The sequence below is a fragment of the Geotrypetes seraphini genome, chromosome 8, assembly GCF_902459505.1.
Source record: "Geotrypetes seraphini chromosome 8, aGeoSer1.1, whole genome shotgun sequence".
NCBI classification, from domain to species: Eukaryota; Metazoa; Chordata; class Amphibia; order Gymnophiona; family Dermophiidae; genus Geotrypetes; species Geotrypetes seraphini.
In genome coordinates, this window is record NC_047091.1 from 65,324,171 (window position 1) to 65,343,819 (window position 19,649).

The 19,649-nt window shown below is 49.6% G+C and overlaps 1 protein-coding gene across 10 annotated transcripts in view; it reads left to right on the top strand.

Annotated features, from left to right (window-relative positions):
• Positions 1–19,649, top strand: part of SLC29A2 (solute carrier family 29 member 2) — a 118,936-nt gene that overhangs the window by 2,581 nt on the left and 96,706 nt on the right. For 3 of the 10 annotated variants that reach the window (XR_004540402.1, XM_033955637.1, XM_033955643.1), the window contains exons 1-2: positions 5,609–5,739; positions 8,840–8,908. Coding sequence is in view for 9 of the 10 variants with exons in the window: in XM_033955637.1 (XP_033811528.1) it covers positions 5,624–5,739; positions 8,840–8,908 (185 nt within the window). In the remaining variant the exon portion in view is untranslated. The other 7 variants (XM_033955639.1, XM_033955644.1, XM_033955641.1 and 4 more) reach the window with 7 other exon arrangements.

A 19,649-nucleotide genomic window follows, 5' to 3' on the forward strand; every position in this document is an offset into this window, starting at 1 on the left:
CCCTGTTCCCGTGCAGCTCTCTAGATTCATCTCCCTGCGCCCCTCATTCATATAATGCTTCTAGGTACCCTGTGTCCCTGAAAATAGGACCAATCCCGAAAATAAGCCCTAGCATGATTTTTAAAGATGCTCCTAATATAAGCCCTACCCCAAAAAATAAGCCCTAGTTAAGATCGACCCCCGAAGGTCCCCGACTCCATTCCTGACACTAGTGTTGCCCAATTTGCTAATAAAATTGGACTCATCAATGCAGCGGCCCCCACCCCGGTAAGACCTGACATACCTCTGCTCGGAGGCTTTCTAAAGCAGTGGCAGTGCTCTGAATGGGCTGCTTGGTGGCCTTCCCCACCAGGGCCTTCCCTCTGCTGCATCACTGATGACATCATCCATGATGCAGCAGAGGGAAGACCTCCAAGCAGCCCATTCAGAGCGCTGCTGTCTCTGCTGTATTTGGAGGCCTCAGCAGAGATATGTCAGTCTCACGGTAGGAGAATGGGTGGGGTTCTGCACAGGGGGATGGGTGAGAAGGGAGGAAATATGCTGCACATGTGGGGGGGGGAGAGAAAGGAAAGAGGAAGAATTGGGGGGGAGAGGAAGGGACAGATGATTGTTAAAAATAAGACATCCCCCCAAAATAAGCCTTGTGTTTTTTGGACCCAAAATTAATATGACACTGTCTTATTTTCGGAGAAACAAGGTATCAGATAAATTTTGAACTCAAGGTTGCTTCAAAACGAGCCAACTTTTTTAACAGAAGAAAATTATATTTTGTCAATGCAATAATTCATACTAAGCAATAAATACTCATGTTTTGTAATTTAATGGTTTACATTACTTACAGGTATCTATGCATATGTATCTATGCGTGTCCCTGTCTAGATTTTGTATCTGAGACACAGGGGCTGCAGTGGGAATGGAAGCCAGTCCCCCTCCTTCTGGTTCAAAACCCACTAAGCTAACCATTAGGATAATCTTCCACTTGGCAATGTGAGGATCAACAATGAGGCAGGAGAGGCTGATATTTTAAGACTAGGCAGTGCCTACAGCAACAGCTTCAGGGGAGGGGGGCAGCAAAAAACAGTTCCAGTCAAAGTAAACCACTAGTCCTGACAGCCCCACAAACAGCTAACATTTCAAAATGACTGAAGGTGTCAAACGAAATTAGAGGTGGACCCAGGGCAGGATTAACCAATAGGCCAAGTAGGCACTTGCCTAGGGCCCGAAATGGTAAGGGGGGCCCAATGAAGGAGGGCATCAACATTGTTTTTTCCAAACGGCGATGGGCCCCTTCAGCATCGATCGGCAACGCGAGCCCCCCCTGACGGAAAGTAAGACAAGCAAGCAACGCGGGTAAGAAAGGCAACGGGAACTATAACTGTGCAAGCGGTGCTGCTTGCCCAAAGCTTCCCTCTGACGCAGCTTCCTGTTTCCTTCTGGGCGCATGGTGGGGTGGGGTGGGGCGGGACAGGGAGCCCAGTGTACTTGTGTGCCTAGGGGCCCTAGATGAATTAATCCTGCCCTGGGTGGACCAAAACCAGTGCTTTTGGTTCCAGCAGAAATGGAATCTGATGCCAAAATCTGGCACTCAGTTTCATCTGGATCTGGAACCAGAACCGAAACCATGCCCCTCCCAACACAAGTTCAACCCCCTGAATCAGCCTTCTCTCGACAAAAAAAACCTTTCCCTCCCTGGTCGCAAACTTGCCTTGTAAACCGCTCTGAACTGTTTGTGGTATTGCAGTATATAAAAATAGTTATTATTATTCTAATCTAATGTAAACCTTAGGTTTGTATACCGCATCATCTCTACATTCGTAAAGCTTGACACGGTTAACAAGAGTTAGGGTAGAAAGGAACTCCAGTGGAGGGAAGAGGCAAAATGAAGAGAAAATTTAGAGGACTAGAATAACCAGAGAGGGAGGAGGAGTTACATTTTCTCCTGCCCATGTTTTAAAAGCCTTGATGGTCGACTTTAGTGGCTTCTTCAGGGAAGGAGCATCCCTTAGCAGAAGGAAGTCATGGCCACAATTTTCAGGTCTTATGCTTGCATCATCTTCCGCCTACATTTTCATGCAGGTCTTATTCCTGATTCTCCTCTGATTCATCCTCAGAACGCAGCCATGCTCCTGTCCCAAAGAGGCCACTAAACTTTAAAGGGGTTGTTAATAGGTAAGCCCACCTAGGGCCTATGGAGGGGGTGAAAATGCATTTTTAGTGGGCAGCCAGGGAGAGAATGTGTTTTCTATCAGAGGGGGTGGCTGGCTGAGGAGATGAGCTTGTGGCGATGGGGCATGATTTCTGTTCTGGTTCTGGCCGAAACAAGTGGCGAATTTTGGCCACAGATTTGGTTTTATCTGGCACCAAAACCATTATCTTCAGTTGGCCTCTAGGGTAGACGGAGGGCGAGGCTATTGGGCAGGGATTAAGGGTAGGGTAGTAGAGGGAGGGATGTTGGGTAGTGGATGATGGTAGGGTACCTAGAGGGAGGGATGCCAGGTAGGATAAATGTAGGGAGATGGTACTGGGCAGGGGATGGAGAGAGTAGTAAATGAGATGCTAGGTAGAGGGAGGGAAGTGACCGGCATAGGGTGGAAAAAGGATAGATGGAGGAGGGTGCCAGGCAGGAAGATAATTTATATGAAAATCCTTAGGTTTAGTATTATACAATTTTTAGTTGTAAATGACTTTGAAAAGGCGGTTCGGTAAAGAGCCTCCAGGGGACATGGAGCATTTACAAAACTACAACTGCACTTCCTCTTTTCCCCTTTCTTCGGCCAGATCTCTGTCCGGTTCTCCCGCCGGAATCAGAGGTCTTTAGACCACCCTGGTGTAATGTTATGTATCGCCTTTTCCAGCAAGATTTGGTTGTATACCTGCCCTCCTGTTCTGATTTACTGCTGGCTGACTGAACTGGATCTAAAAAAAAAAAAAAAAAAAAGCCCAAAGCTACCGCCCTCAAGGAATAGCACATGTGAGAAAGTACACATCACATGGGCTGCTGCCGAGAATGGGTGGGGGCCGGCCGTCTCCATCCCGCTCAGCTCGGTGGGGCGGGTCTCGCGGCGTTCTTTGCCTTCCGAAGGTCAGTCTCTCATCCGTTCTTTCTGTCTCCGATTCCTTCCCTTCTTAACCTTCGAATCGCATCGATCCTACACCGAGGATGAGGCGGGGGGGGGGGGATGGGAGAGCAGCCGCATCGGATAACTCAGTCTAATGATTCCCCCCCCCGCGCCCCTTCAACGGTTGGACCCTGAATCTGGAAAGATCGACTCATAAGAAGGAGGAATTCTCCGCATCCCTGCAACAAGGTTAAGATTAGACCGAATCAGTCTCTTCGGCTTGAGCTGAGGAAACCGGCGACCTTAACCCCGTGCCTTTTCCTTTTTATGGTTGTTGAAGATGTGACCGTTCACCAGTTTGGTTTTAGGGGGTGAAGAGAAATTATAACGGCTGAATGCTCTTTTTCTGCTCCTCTTTGCGGATTTATATGGCCTATTGCCACGTGTTTACCTCTTCACCACGTGGTAGAAGCACCAGCTCAGCTTTTATTTAAATCAGGGGTCTTCAAAGTCCCTCCTTGAGGGCCGCAATATAGTCGGGTTTTCAGGATTTCCCCAATGAATATGCATGAGACCTATGTGCATGCACTGCTTTCAATGCATATTCATTGTGGAAATCCTGAAATCCCGACTAGATTGTGGCCCTCAAGGAGGGACTTTGAAGACCCCTGATTTAAAGCAACCGTAGTCCTTCAGAGAAACCGGGCAAGGGTGGGGAATGAGGGTTTTCAGGATTTCCCCAACGAATATGCATGAAATCTATTTTGCATGCACTGACTAGATTGTGCCCAAATGGAAAATCCTGACAACTCGACTGGATTGAGCTTAGCAGGAGTATGCCTTTGCTTTGTTGCACCCTGCTTGTGTTCTGTGTTTTGATAGTGAGGGAGAAAGTCCAGGTCAACCTAGCTGGTTGATTCAGTCCTGGCTTTACATGTAGTCTAGTCCTTTTTCGGAAGAAGAGGTTATGGATTTCTAGAATGTCAGCCCTGCAAATTTACCCAGTGTCTGCAGGGAGATGTTTTGACCAGACTTGGTTTTTGACTTACATCCTAAAGTCGTGTGGTATTGGAAGGTCTGGCAGATTCAACTCAATGACATCAGTGCCTCCTGTCCCATTGCTAAAAATCTCTCCTCTTAGAACTGGGTAACATAGCAGCTCTGCATCTCAGCAATTTTTTATTTTTATTTTAAAACATAGTTGTAGTTTTATTTAAACATTTAGGGATATACATATTCAAAGAGGATTAAGTGGGTTTAAACCTCTGATCAAAGGGCCAGGGGGATATTCTGTGACACTTAACCAGGTAATGCCAGTGAATATCTCCTCTGACCACCATTGTCTGGGCAGTTCCGGGGCAGTCTGGGGGGGGGGGGGAGTCAGGGCAGACTTGGAATATACGTGGACTCTGTTCATATTCAGTGCTGGAGCCTGCAAACCTAATCTAATCTGGGATTTATGAGTCACACTATGTCTAAATAGATTCAAGGTGACTTAAAGTACAATTTAAGGAGATACAATTTAGTACAGTAAAGGATGCTACCGAAGATACATTACAATACAGATTGAGAGATGGTACAATACAAAAAGAGATAAACTAGTATTGTTGAAGGAGTGGTGCTGTGAGGTAGAAGGAGGAGATAATTTATAGTCCAAGGTCATGTGGCTGACTTTGTCATTGAGGTAGTAAGGTGTTTTGTAGGCTCAGGGGTCATTTTCTGTGTTGAATATGGTGTCGTAGAGATAAGTCTTTATTTTGGAATGTGAGGTACTTTGGTTCAGATCTGATGGTTGTTAGGAGGTTGTTCCATGTCTTTATGTCAACATATGTACACGCGATGTTGAAAATCTGTTTGTATCTGAGGCCTTTTATTGTGGGGAAGCTCATCAGGAGCTTACTAAGATTTCTGGAGGAGGAGGACCATGAGGAAGTGAATAAGTTTATGAGTGGCAGGGCGGAGTTTCCATATAGGACGTGGAAGATTATGCAGGAGATTTTAAAGTTTATTCGAGTAGTGACAGGTAGCCAATGTAACTGTTTGAGATATGTGGAGATTGGGTCAGATCTTTTTTAGCTTGAAAATAAATCTAATTGCTGTGTTTTGGATTAGTTGTAGTGTGTGGGTCAGTGTTGTATTGATGCCTGCTTAGAGGGAGTTGCAGTGGTCAAGCTGAGAGAAAATTAGCATTTGTACTAGTATTGCGAAGTGTTGTTCATGAAAGTAGGGTCTTATGAGTCTCAGCTGTCCAATGGAGAAGATTTTTTTTCCCAGAGGTTAGAGATTTGTGGTTCAAGAGATAGTGTGGAGTCCAGTATAACACCCAGTACTTTGGAGGTTTCTTCTATATCTATTTTATCTCTAAATGGCAGGATAGTGCTATTGGGAGCTGTTTGTAGGTGGGTGTGGAACCAGAAGATTTTGTTTTGGGATGCATTTAGTTTGAGTTTGTTAATTTTGTCAATGTTATCAACAATTTTTTTTAATGTATCTAGTTGGTCGTCTGTAATGAGGAGGAGAATGTCGTCCCCATAGGATAACAGGCATTCATTGTTACGAATGTAATGCTACCGAGAGAGCTCAAGAACAGGTTGAACAGTATTGGGGAAAGGGGAGAACCCTGGAGTACTCCACAGAATGCTTTCCAGCTGTTGGAAAAAAGTCCATCTTTCCATACAAGGTATTCTCTCTTTTCTAGGAAGTCGTTAAACCAGCTAAGCGTGGTACCTTTGATTCTAATTTCAGTAAGTTTCATTAGGAGAAGTTGGTGGTTTATAGACTTGAGGGCTGCTTGTTGCCCTATGCTTAGTATCTGTGTAATTTTTGTGGTAAGGGTTAGCAGAAGGAATTCAGTGCTGTGCTGCAGTTGGAATCCAAACTGAGAGGGATGTAGGCTGGAGTTTTGTTCCATGCAAGATCTGAGTTGCTTACATCCAGCTTGGTAAGTATAGGAGCTTGGTAAGTATAGGGATTCCTGCTATGGGTCTATGAGAGAATGGATAGGCAGCTTTTTGTGTGTTTCGGTATGGGTGTGAGAGCTATTTTACTCATTTCAGCCAGGAGTTGGCCTTGGTTTAGAAGGCTGTTTAGGAATTTGGTGATCCAGGTGATGATTACTTCAGACGAGGTGGCTAGTAGGTAGGATGGCAACTGTCGAGGGGGCTGCTATGGGTGGATAATTTATTTTTAAGACTCGCTGTTTCGCATGTTGTTAATGAAGTGAGGGTGTTCTAGATCAGGTTCACTGTGCGGGGGTCATCAGAGTTTTGGGGATAGTGTGTGTAGGTTCCGGGTTGGAGTATATTTTCTCAACTTCTGTTTGTACTATTCTGATCTTGTAGAGAATGAAGTCTTCGAGGTCTTGGGCTGTTGGTTGGGACTTATATTCATAAGTGCCTTTTTCTGGTAGTGCTGTAAGGTTGCATATGAGGCAAAATAATTTCTTGTCAAAGATTCTATTTTCTAGTTTTTGGGCATAACAACTTTTCTTGGCCTCAGCAATATTAAATTTGTATTTGTTGATCGCCGCCTTGCATATTATTTTGTAGTCAGCTAACTTACTTTTCTGTCATTGTCTTGCTTTTCTTTTCTCAGTGTTTCTGTGAACCATAGGGAGGGTTTATTAGATTTTACATAGGGGTGGAGTAAGAGGGGGCAAGATAGGGTGTATGTGAGTGATTTGTTCCAATTTGACAGCATTGCATTGGCCTAGTTGGTTGTGTCAGTTAGTGAGGCAGCAACTTTGTTCCAGAATTATGCAGGGTTTATTCTGCTTCTTACCTGTTTATTAAAGTAGTAGGAGGTGTTGGTTGTGTTTGATGAGTGGATATGTAGGTTGAATGAAAGGAGATACTGGTCTGACGAGGGACCAGTTTGTACTGGTGATGAGACAGGGGTGTGTGAGGCGTTTTTCATGTGTTGGACTGGATATTTTGAGATCTATTTGGCAGTCTTCAAGCAGCGTTTTGATGTAGTAGATGGCATTATTATTAGAGGCTTCAAGGGGAAGATTTATGTCTCCAAGTATAAGCAGTCTGGTGTATTGGCAGATTAGACTTGAGATAATTTCCTGTAAATATATATTATTGCTTGATTGGGGACCAGGAGGGCGATATATCAGATGGTGGTATTAGGCTTGGCTTTGAGTTTTCATGTTATATATTCAAGATCAGAGTGGGTGGCAGAGTCAATCAGAGTAGTGTCGAAGGATGATATTGCATCCTTGTAGGCAAAGGTGGGACAGTTCTGGACTATTAGGGTCTTCTAGCCAAGTTTCAGTGATGCAGACAAGCCCCTAAGTTGTTGGTTAGGATCAGCTCTTTGAGTAAAAACTACTCTAGGTTGGAGGTTATCCTCATTTTGATTGAAGAGTTTGGTATATATCTTAAGTTTGCATGGGTTCTGAAAGGGGGTTGTCTTTAGATGTTTTTTGTTAGTATCACGCTTGAAATTGAGAATGGGGATGGGATATTGGTGATGGAGGTAGTTATCCCATGGTGTGGTAGTGGTCCTTGTTACCCATGGTGTGGGGTTTGGATCCTTGTTCGGTGGTACACTATGGAGATAAGGGTCTGTTGATGATGGCCTTGGACTGGGCTTCTATTAGGCTTACCAGGTATAGAAGAGGTAAGATTTGCGTGATTGGGAGATTCATCGTGGGTTCAATGAGTTTGTTTCCCTGTCATCAGCAGCAGATGAATCCAGATGCATGGGTTAAGTCCATCCATCAGCAGGCGGAGATAGAGAACAACAGACTTCTATTAGGTATAAGCGAGGTAAGATTTGCATGATTGGGAGATTCATTGTGGGTTCAATGAGTTTGTTTCTCTGAAATTACCTGGTAGGATATTTTCCATTGATGGTGAGGCAGGCTTTGCAAAAGAACCAGGATTTAGGTGGTGTGGTAGAGATATTTCTAAGCTTTGTTAGGAGACTGCAGGTTAGTAAAGCGTACCTTATCGTTGATCGAGTTTATTGGTCTAGAGAGAATTGCACAAAGAAGCATGTCTGGCACATCGGGGGAGGGAGGGGACAGAGCAACTCCCATGCAGGCCCCGACTTGCTCTTCTCTAACATTGAGGCAGCTCCTGTAGCCAGCCAGCCAGCTAGCTAGCTCGCCTCTTCGAAATGGCGGGCCATCCCCTCCCTAGTGCATCCTAGGATGCACCAGGGAGGGGCCTGAGGCTCTGATTGTCCCAGATTGTTTAAGGCCCCTCCTATGGGTGGAGCCTTATGTGTCTGGGCCAGTCAGAGCTTTAGACACCTCCCCAGATGCGTCCTAGGATGCACCGGGAGGGGAAGGCCTGCCATTTCGAAGAGTAGGCATCCCTTCGGCCAGTCATCTGTAAATAAGGTAATGGGGGAGAGGGCGGAGTCGTCAGGGGAGGTGTTGCGTGGCAGCGGGAGAGCGTGGGCAATTCTTCCGCTGCCGAAAGGAGTGGGGGGGGTTGGTTGGTGGCAGGAGAGATTGGGCATCTCTCCTGATGCTGACAGAGAGACCATTGATAGCCTATAATTTGGGCAGGAAGGTAGGAGTTTCTGACCTTGGAATAGAGCAAGAGAGAAGTGTTTGTGTATAAAATAGGTGGGAGAAACCCAATGCAGAGTTTGAAAGAGAAAGGCTGGTGATATAAATTCTTTTCTGATTTGCAGGGACAGAGAATGAGTAGAAAAAAAATCAGAGAAGTCCACTTGGAAACTGGGGGCACCGCATCTGTCTCCAGTGGATTTCTAGCACCATAAGATTATTTGTACTGAAGCTTCACTGTCTTTTTATTCAGGGGAGAATTTACGGGCACTCCGGAAGCAGAAGGAAACAGAATGGCCAACAAAGATATGCCCAAAGACATGTAAGTCTTTTCCTTCAATGGTGTCAAACTCCAGTTTTTGATGCCCAGAAACTGATCTGGTTTGTGTTTCAGGACTTCTCTAATGAATATGCATGAGGGAAATGCTCATTCAAACATACCTTCTGCATATTTATTAACGATGCTGTGGAAACCAGACCAGTATGGGCTTACTGAGGATTGGAGCTGAGCACCCCTGTTGACCTTTCATTGATTTTTATATTCCTCCATTCCCCGTTCATCCTTCTATGTTGTTTGTCTCTGTTTTCTATGTAGTTCTCTATCTCATTATAATTTTGTTTCCATACAAGGCTGGCCAAGCCACTAGGCAGACTAGATGTCTGCCTAGAGCAGCAAACTTATAGTGGTGGCAGTGTTCCCGCTAAGCTGCGCTGGCCTGCGCTCGCGCACAAAATATTACATCGCAGCGCAAAGTTTCTCTTCACAGCGCACACACGCGTCGGTAAGGTAAGGGGACGCATTGGGGGGATTGCACTTCCCCACAATTGCCATGCTTCGGTTCCTCTTCTTCCTTCCTTCCTCCCCCCCCCCCCCGCGGGACCCTGCGGCACCATCAACTCTTACTCCCTCTAATGTCGGCCCTGCAGCTCCAGACTTCCTCGCACCTTCTCCCCTCCCCCTTTGGATCGCTATTATTTTAAATGTTATAGCCGCGGAGCTGTATCCATCAGTGGAGATGTCTAACCTCGGCCTGCCCCGGAACTCTTACTGCAGCAGACGCCCGTCTAGGCAGGAACAGGAAGTCACTGTTGCAGTAAGAGTTCCGGGGCAGGCCGTGGTTAGACATCTCCACTGATGGATACAGCTCCGCGGCTATAACATTTAAAATAATAGCGATCCAAAGGGGGAGGGGAGAAGGTGCGAGGAAGTCTGGAGCTGCAGGGCCGACATTAGAGGGAGTAAGAGTTGATGGTGCCGCAGGGTCCCGCGGGGGGGGGGGGAGGAAGGAAGGAAGAAGAGGAACCGAAGCATGGCAATTGTGGGGAAGTGCAGAGCTGCAGGGAAGAGTGTTGCGGTACCCAGCTGGAGGGAGAAGGAAGATGAGGGAGGGAATTAAAGGAGATGCCAGGGCTTGGAGCGTAGGAGGAAGGTATGCCAGTCTAAGGGAAAAGGAAGGGGGAGATGTGAGAGCATGGAGGGGGAGCGAAAGATGGAAGAAAAGGAAAGGAGAGAGATGCCAGAGAATCAGGGAAGGGGAGATACCAGACTATGAGGAGAGGTGTGGGAGACGGAAGGCGAGGAGAGAGATGCCAGACCAATGGGGTGAAAGGAGAGATGGAAGGGGGAGGCATACAGTTTCTGGAAGGGGCATAGAAGGAGAGAAGATGCCATATAGGGGAAGAGAGACGGCAGACAGTGGATGGAAGGAAGAGAGTTACAAGAAGATGAGGAAAGGAGAAACCACAGAAGACAAAGGTAGAAAAAAATTTCTATTTATTTATTGCTTTAGGAGACATGTGTCACTGTTTCTGTGAAGCATTGTATGCAGAGTCCAGCTTCTTGCTGGTTCAATTTAACCTTTGTCTATGTATTTTTATTTTATCCCCCCTTTTACAAAACTGTGAAGCGTTTTTAGCACCAGCCTTGGTGGTAGCAGCTCTGATGCTCAGAATTTTATGAGCATCAGAGCTGTTACCTCCGTAGCTAAAATCCACACTACAGTTTTGTAAAAGAGGGAGGGGTTAGTTTGTGATTACATATTCCTTACTAGGCGAAGGTGTTTTCTGTGTTCTGTGTGTTCGAAAGACATGGTTTTCTGTTAGGATTGACGGTGTAGGATTGATCTGTGCTGGTCTGGCTTGTTTAGTTTTACAATGGGTGTATTGATGTACTGCTCACTGCAATATGTAAGATGCTGCCTTTTCCTAGGTACTCATGTGTGACGTGTGGTTTGTTACTAAAAATCATGTTTTTCTTACAGATGGGGGGGGGGTGCCAAAAAATGATGGGCCCCGGATGTTACATATGCTAGGTACGCCACTGTATGTAAAGATACCAGAAAGCTGGCGTAGCAAAAACTTCTAAGTTTTGAGTATTTAACCCTCCCACAATCTCACGGGCACTCGTTTCAAGTTTATTGAGATTTTGATTTAAACGCAATATCAAATATTTTCAATGCGTATAACAAAAATAAATTTGGGGAAATAAATAAAACCATTTGAACCAGTGTTCCCGCTAAGCTGCGCTGGCGTGCGCTGGCGCACAAAATATTACATCGCAGCGCACACGTTTCTCGTCACAGCGCACGATCGGAAGAGGCGTACGGCAGATGGCAGGGCGGCGAGAGGAGAATCGGGCGAGTTGGCTCATAACTTGCTGGCGCCCGATATTTTTGGCTCACGGTGAAAAAAGTTTGCTCACAACACCCGCCCGCTTAGAGGGAACACTGGCCGGCAATGCAATAATAGAAACATAAATAGAAAAGTGATGACAGTCTTAAGCGGAAGCATTCGGTCACTCCGCCTCTGACAGGGAGTGGTGCATCCTCCATCACTTTACGTCTGGACTCGGAGCCGGTCTCTCAATATTCTCGCGAGGCTTCCCCCTCGTTCTCAGTGGCTCCTCGCTCTCGTTCTGCCTCCCCTGAAGAAGCTTCAACTTCGAAGTCTTCTTCTTTTGCTAAATTTGTCTTCGACATGGGGCAGACTCTTAAAATAGACTTACACTCTGATTCTAAATACACACCTGAGTACTTGGCAGATATGGAGCTTTCCCATCCTCCTAAGGAAACTTTGAGGTTGCCCATGTGCTGAAGCAGACTTTCCTGCGAAATATGGAAACTCCTTACTCTGTGACAGCTATCCCTTCGAAGCTAGAGTCTCGGTATCGTACTGTTCCCTGCAAGGGCTTCGAGAAATCACAACTTCTTTAGCACTCTCCAGACCAGTAGAGGTTAATCTTTACGAATGGGTATATATCCAATCATGACCAGCAGGTGGAGACTGAAAACAAAACTTTGGGACAGTATATACTATCCTCCCTTCTCTATTTCCCTCAGTCTTCTTTCAGTCTCCAGCAGGTGTTGATGTGATCTGTACCCATCTCCCTTGGTAGGGCTGTTGGAATTTGTTTAGGGGGTTTATTGTCCCTGTTTTTGGCCGGACGGAGCTTGGGCGGACTCTGTTTGGGGGTTCGTCCGACCTCGGGGGTGTCAAACCCGGCGGGTCTCGAGCGGGGTCCCTCCCCCCACTTCCTCCACCTCCCCATATTTTTTTAGAGGAGCCTCAGCAGTAAGCCTTGCCCCCTAAATCAAGCAAGGCATATTGCTTAGAGAGCCTGTGGAGTCTGTTCTGTTAAAAAAAAAAAAAAAAAAATCCTGAGGTAGTGCTGGTCTGGAGGGTTGTATCCCTTTAAGAAAACTGTATTTTACTGTATTTTTTCAACTAACCGGCACTTTTTTACAGCTAGGTCGCGTATGGAGCAATGAGCACTTCTAAAGGGAAAAAGTGCTCATTGTGCTCCAGACGCGAGGCACTCGCGGCCGGCCTGTGCAAGCGGTGTTCAGGCCGGTGCGGTGGAGGAGCTCCGTCGGCAGCGGCTGCAGGCGCCCAGAGCTCCCCGCCGATGGTGCCTCGCGAGTCGGCAGGGAACGGTGGGGAAGCCCGGTCTTCTCCGTCCGCCCACGGAGGGATTCCCCGAGCCGCCGACGGTCGGGTTTTGGAGGATTCCCTCTCAGCTGATATTTTGACAGCTGATGCCGGCTTGCCTGCTTTAGCGGCTGAGACTGTTCAGGTTTCTCAGCCGCTACAGGCTATGGAGGGAGCTTTTTTGGCGGGAAAACCGCCATCTTCTCTGTCTGGCCCCTCCATTTTGTCTTCCACCTCAGGTGACCTTCCCCCTGTTTTGACTAGGCAGGGGCAGGTTTCTGCTGGGTCCCCTGCTGTGGCAGGGAATCCCTTGGGACCCTCGGGGGGTTTTTCTCCTGATTTCTTTTTTTCTTTATGCAGAGCCTATTTTCAGGCGGCTGGGGGTCCCGGTTGCGCCCAGGGGGTTTCGGGGGGTGGGGTTTCCTCCGCGCTTCCTGCGTCTTTGCCTCTCTCGTCTGGCGTGACGTCCCCTCCGCCGCCTCCCTTGTCCAAGCGTCCGCGGGTGTCGTGGGACGAGGATTTGTGGTCAGAGGAACATGTCGGTCTGGAGGAGGACCTGGACCCTTCTGAGGAATTCCAGGACCCTCTGGAGGGGACGGAAGCTGGCGGCGGGTTGTCGGGTTTCCCGTTCTCCAGTGACGAGGCGTCCGTGGTGCGCCTTTTTCAGAGAGATGAGCTGCCTGACCTTATTCAACAGGTTTCTTCGGTTTTGCGTTTTGAGGACGCGCCGCCGGAGACTCCGCGTGTGGGGGACCCTCTGTTACGGGGGATCCGTTCCGTTTCCCGCTCTTTTCCTATGCATCAGGATATTCGGGATATTATTCTGGAGCAGTGGAAAACGCCGGAGACGCCTTTTCGGCTGGCGCGCAGCATGGCTCGCCTGTATCCCATTCCTGAAGGGGATCGGGCTACGTTAGCTTCGCCAGTCGTGGATGCGGTGGTCTCGGCAATTTCCAAGCGGCATACCGTGCCTGTTGAGGGCGGTTCTGCCTTGCGGGTCTCTGAGGAGCGCAAGTTGGAGAACATCCTTAAGCAAAATTTTCAGGTCTCGGCCTTTGGGGTCCAGGCGGCTATTTGTGGGGGACTGGTCGCTCGCGCCGTGTTTCGGTGGGCGGAGCGTGTCTTGGATCGAGAGTCTGATGACTGGTCTCTGGTGGATCAGGAGGTAGCGAAGATTGAGATGGCTGCCTCCTTCCTCTCAGATGCTCTATATGACTTGGTGCGGATCTCGGCTAAGTCTATGGCTTTTGGCGTGGCCGCAAGGCGTGTGTTGTGGCTGCGCGCTTGGGCGGCGGATGCTGCGTCCAAAGCTAAGCTTACTAAATTTCCCTTTCGGGGGTCGTTTTTATTTGGAGAGGACTTGGATAAGTTGATTCAGACTCTGTCGGACTCGAAAGTTCCCCGTCTGCCGGAGGACCGTGCCCGCCCTGCGTCTCGGGGTGGTGCGGCCCGGGGGCGTTTGCGGGAATTTCGTAAGTATCGCCCTGGGCGTGGGGCTGCTTCTTTCCAGTCTCCGGGGTTTTCCCGGGGTCGGTTTTTCCAGCGCATGCAGCCCTTTCGGGGGGCCCGTCGGGGGGCAGGGAATCCCTCCGCCGGTTCCCCTGCTTCCCGTCCTGCACAATGACGCCTTGCCGGCGCCCCCTTTGGTTCCGGTGGGGGCCCGGCTGCGCGACTTTTTCCCCAAATGGGCCGAGATCACGTCCGATCAGTGGGTCCTGGAGGTGGTGCGGGACGGTTATGCCCTGGAGTTCGCCCGCCCTCTGCCGGATTTTTTCCTCGCTTCTCCATGTCAGACTCCTGGGAAGACGCAGGCTTTTCGCCAGACCCTTCAGCGCTTGCTAGATCTCAGGGCAGTTGTTCCAGTGCCCCCTCCGGAGTGGGGCACGGGCAGGTACTCCATTTACTTTGTGGTGCCCAAGAAGGAGGGGACCTTTCGGCCCATCCTCGATTTGAAAGGGGTCAACAGGGTTCTCAAGATTCCCTCTTTCCGTATGGAAACTCTGCGGTCGGTCATTCTGGCGGTTCAGCCGGGGGAGTTTCTCACTTCTCTCGATCTGACGGAGGCCTACTTGCATGTTCCCATTCGGGCCTCTCATCAGCGTTTCCTGCGTTTTGCGATCTTGGGTCGGCACTATCAGTTCTGTGCGCTTCCCTTTGGGCTGGCCACGGCTCCCCGGACGTTCACCAAGGTGATGGTGGTAGTCGCGGCAGCCTTGCGGTCGGAGGGCATCCTGGTACACCCCTACCTGGACGACTGGTTAATTCGGGCAAAGTCGTTGCAGGAAAGCTCCCGGGTTACGGCTCGGGTGGTGGAGTTTCTCCGGTCGCTGGGCTGGGTGGTCAACCTTTCCAAGAGCCGGTTGGTCCCGGCTCAGCGTCTGGAGTACCTAGGGGTGCTGTTCGACACCTCCTTGGGGAAGGTCTTCCTCCCAGAGGCCCGGGTGAGCAAATTGCAATCTCAGATTCGCCTGCTTTTGGCGTCCCGGTGTCCTCGGGCGCGAGATTTCCTCCAGGTTTAGGGGTCGATGGCGGCGTCCCTGGACGTGGTGAGGTGGGCGCGGGCCCACATGCGTCCTCTCCAGTATGCTCTGCTCCGGAGGTGGTCTCCCCAGAGGCACGGGATGGATGTTCCGGTTCCCCTGCGAGGCTTGGCGCGCTGCAGTCTGCGTTGGTGGCTCCAGACCCCTCGCCTAGTTCAGGGGGTGGGTCTGGATCTTCCGCAGTGGACGGTGCTCCTTACGGATGCGAGTCTCCTGGGTTGGGGGGCTCAGTGTCTGGGTCACTCAGCTCAGGGTACCTGGTCCGCGGAGGAGGCCTCCTGGTCGATCAACGTGTTGGAGACCAGAGCGGTCCGGCTGGCGCTGTTGGCTTTCCACTCCCTTTTGTTGGGCAAGTCGGTCAGAGTCCTGTCGGACAATGCCACGGCGGTGGCTTATGTCAATCGTCAGGGGGGCACCAAGAGCACTCAGGTGGCGCAGGAGGCGGCTCGGCTCATGGTTTGGGCGGAGTTGCATCTTCTGGACCTCTCGGCCTCTCACATTGCCGGGGTAGAAAACGTTCAGGCGGACTTCCTCAGTCGTCACTTCTTGGATCCGGGAGAGTGGTGTCTCGGCGCCGGGGCGTTTCAGTTGATAGTGCAGGCTTGGGGGCAGCCCCTGATGGATCTGATGGCCACAAGTGGCAACGCCAAAGTACCCCGCTTCTTCAGTCGTCGCAGGGACGGTCTGGCCGAGGGTCTGGATGCTCTGGTCCAACCGTGGCCAACGGAGGGGCTGTTGTATGTGTTCCCTCCTTGGCCATTGGTGGGCAGAGTACTGCTTCGCATTGTTCGCCACCCGGGGCTGGTGGTTTTGGTGGCTCCGGATTGGCCTCGTCGTCCGTGGTATGCGGATCTGGTGAGGCATCTGGTGGCGGATCCTCTTCCTCTGCCTCTCGTGTGCGATCTTCTGACGCAGGGTCCCATTCCCATGTTCGACCCGTCTCCCTTTTGTCTTACGGCTTGTCTCTTGAAAGGGGCAGCCTGAGTAAGAAGGGATATTCAGATAAGGTGATCTCTACACTTTTGGGGTCCCGGAGGCTTTCTACCTCTCGGGCTTATGTGCGGGTTTGGCGTCTTTTTGAGGAATGGTGCCGGGCGCGGGGAGTGGTCTCTTTTCGCGCTTCTCTGCCTAACATTCTAGAGTTCTTGCAGGATGGCCTGGATAGAGGCCTGGCTTGGTCTTCTCTCCGGGTTCAACTGGCGGCCCTGTCGGCTTTTCGAGGGCTGGTGTCAGGTCAGCGTTTGTCGGCCATTCCTGATGTGATTCGTTTTCTTCGGGCGGCCAAGTTGCTCAGGCCTCCCATACGGCCCTCGATTCCTTCTTGGGATCTCAATCTGGTTCTCTCGGTTCTGGTGCGCCCGCCTTTCGAGCCGTTGGATGGCTGTTCTTTGAAGGACCTTACACTGAAGTCGGTCTTTTTGGTGGCCATTACTTCCGCTAGGCGGGTTTCTGAGCTACAGGCTTTCTCTTGTAGGGCTCCCTTCCTGGAATTTTCGAGGGAGCGGGTTGTTTTGCGGCCTGTTCCTTCCTTTCTGCCGAAAGTCGTTTCTCCTTTTCATGTCAATCAATCGGTGGTCCTCCCGGTCTTGGGTAGTCGGGAGGGTTCTTCTGAGCAACGGCAGCTGCGCAAGTTGGATGTCGGTCGGGTCCTCCGCGCTTATGTGCAGCGGACCCGGGATTTTCGGAGCTCCGATCATCTCTTTGTCCTTCTGGCGGGTCCTCGTCGGGGGGCTGGAGCTTCTAAGGCTACTATTGCGCGCTGGATCAAGGAGACGATTGCTTCCGCTTATCTTCTGAGTCAGAAACCGGTTCCGGAGTTTCTCAAGGCTCATTCCACTCGGGGTCAGGTGGCTTCTTGGGCTGAGTCGTCGCTCGTGCCTCCGGTGGATATTTGTAAGGCTGCGGTTTGGTCCTCCTTGCATTCATTTGTTAGGCATTATCGGGTAGATGTTCAGGCGCGTCGGGACGCGGTGTTCGGTGAGCGTTTTCTGGTATCGGCCCTTCGGGGGTCCCGCCCGTGAGAGGGACTGCTTTGGTACGTCCCATTCGTAAAGATTAACCTCTACTGGTCTGGAGAGTGCTAAAGAAGGAGAAATTAGGTTCTTACCTGCTAATTTACTTTCTTTTAGCTTCTCCAGACCAGTAGAGGTCCCCACCCTGTCTGTTGTTGTTGTTGTTGGGGCTGTTTCGCGGGCAGTTTTTGTTTTTTGCTGCGGGTTCTAGTATTTTTCTAGGGCCGGGGAGAATTAAAGAACAGCGGCTGTGGCTCGGCTGGCTTAGCTGACGAGCTGTGGGGACATTATCCTTCGAGTATTTCTCCTCTGCATTTTCCAACAGCATTTGGGTATGTTATTTGTTACTCCTGTTCGGAGTATTGTTTTCTTTCTGTTTTCCAGTTCTTGGTTCTGCTTGGCTATTCGGCAGACTGAGGGAAATAGAGAAGGGAGGATAGTATATACTGTCCCAAAGTTTTGTTTTCAGTCTCCACCTGCTGGTCATGATTGGATATATAACCATTCGTAAAGATTAACCTCTACTGGTCTGGAGAAGCTAAAAGAAAGTAAATTAGCAGGTAAGAACCTAATTTCTCCTTTCCCACCAGTCCTTGGTGGTTGAATCATCCCTTAAGAAGGCTCATCCATCCAAGGTGTCTGCAACAGTCCCTCTGGGATGTGAGGGTCGCACTATGGACAAGTTTGGGCGCAGACTATACCAAAATTCGATGATGACTAATCGAATTTTGAATTACAACTATGTCTTTACTTCGTATTTTAATTATTTTTTAAAACAGTTGTCATCTTTTTGCCCAGACTTGCCTAGAGGGCGTTCTTCGGATTTCAAACAGATTATTCAATCTCTGTCTCAATTACGTCTTTTCATGTTGCAGGGCATCTTATGATGCATTTGAGCTCTCTTCTAGGGTCTCGGCGTTTGCAGTGGCTATGCGCCGTCTCGCCTGGCTCAGAATTGTTGACATGGATCCCAATTTGCAGGATCGTTTAGCAAACCTGCCGTGTCAAGGTTCTGAACTTTTTGATGATTCGATCGAGGCAGCTACGAAGCGGCTCTCTGAGCATGAGTGCTCCTTTGCCTCTCTTCTTCGCCCTAAGCCGAAACCTTCTACGACTAGAGCTTACAAGCCTCCTGCTCGTCGCTATCCCATGAAATCCACTCCGGCTTTCTCTCGGCCTCCACCTAGACGGCCTCAGCAACAACGCCCTCAGAAGTCTCAGGCGCCCGCTCCGACCAAACCCGCTTCGTCTTTTTGACGGTCCAGTGGTGAGCGTTCCAACCTCCTTGCATCCAAACTCCTCCCTGCCCATCGGAGGTCGTCTTTCCCTGTTTATATCTGTCTGGGAAACCATTACATCGGACCTCTGGGTTCTCACCGTCATTCGCGAGGGATACTCTCTACGCCTGCTTCAGGTGCCTCCAGATCACCCTCCAAAAGAGTGTCCTTCCAGTTTCTCGCAACTCCCCCTTCTTCTTCAGTAGGCTCAGGCACTTCTTCGCCTTCGAGCAGTGGAGGAGATTCCTCCTTCCGAACACAATCTGGGGTTTTACTCCAGATACTTTCTAGTTCCCAAGAAGACGGGGGATTTGCGACCCATTCTGGATCTCCGAGCCCTCAACAAATTTCTAGTCAAAGAAAAGTTTCGAATGCTCTCTCTTCCAGTCTTGTACTCCCTCATGGATCGGGGAGATTGGATGTGCTCACTGGACCTCAAAGAGGCTTATACTCACATTCCTGTCCATCCGAATTTTCGCAAATATCTCCGGTTCAAGGTGGGGAACCTTCATCTTCAATACAGGGTTCTTCCGTTCGGCTTGGTGACCTCTCCCAGGGTCTTCACCAAGTGTCTAGTCGTGGTGGCTGCAGCCCTCCGTGCTCGGGGTCTCCAGGTGTTTCCTTACCTCAACAATTGACTTATCAAAGCTCCTTCTCTTCCAGGGGTTACGCAAGCGACCCTTCAGACTATTTCTTTTCTTCAAGGTCTGGGGTTCCATATCAACTTTCCAAAATCTCAGTTGGTTCCAACTCAGTCGATCCAATTTATTGGCGCCGTGTTGGATTCTGTTCAGATGAGAGCTTTCCTCGCCCTCAATCGTCAAGAAACTCTCTTGCACTTTTGTCAGCGAGCAGCTTCTCTTTCGACTCTCACAGCTCGTCAAATGATGGTCCTGCTCGGACATATGGCGTCTACGGTTCATGTGACTCCCTTTGCAAGATTACACCTTCGCATTCCTCAATGGACCCTAGCGTCTCAGTGGCAACAGGCCCTAGACCCTCCTTTTCAACACATAGCGGTGACTCCTTTATTGAAGAAGTCTTTCCGCTGGTGGATGCTCTCTTCCAATCTTTCCAGAGGTTTGCAGTTTCACCATCTTCCTCATCAGAAGGTGCTCACGACAGATTCGTCCGAGTACGCCTGGGGAGCCCACGTAGATGGTCTCCGTACGCAAGGGTTGTGGACAACCACAGATCGTCAATGTCACATCAATCTGTTGGAACTCAGAGCGATTTTTCTTGCTCTCAAAGCTTTTCTTCACCTCCTTTTAAGACCAAGTAGTCCTGGTTCGGACAGACAATCAAGT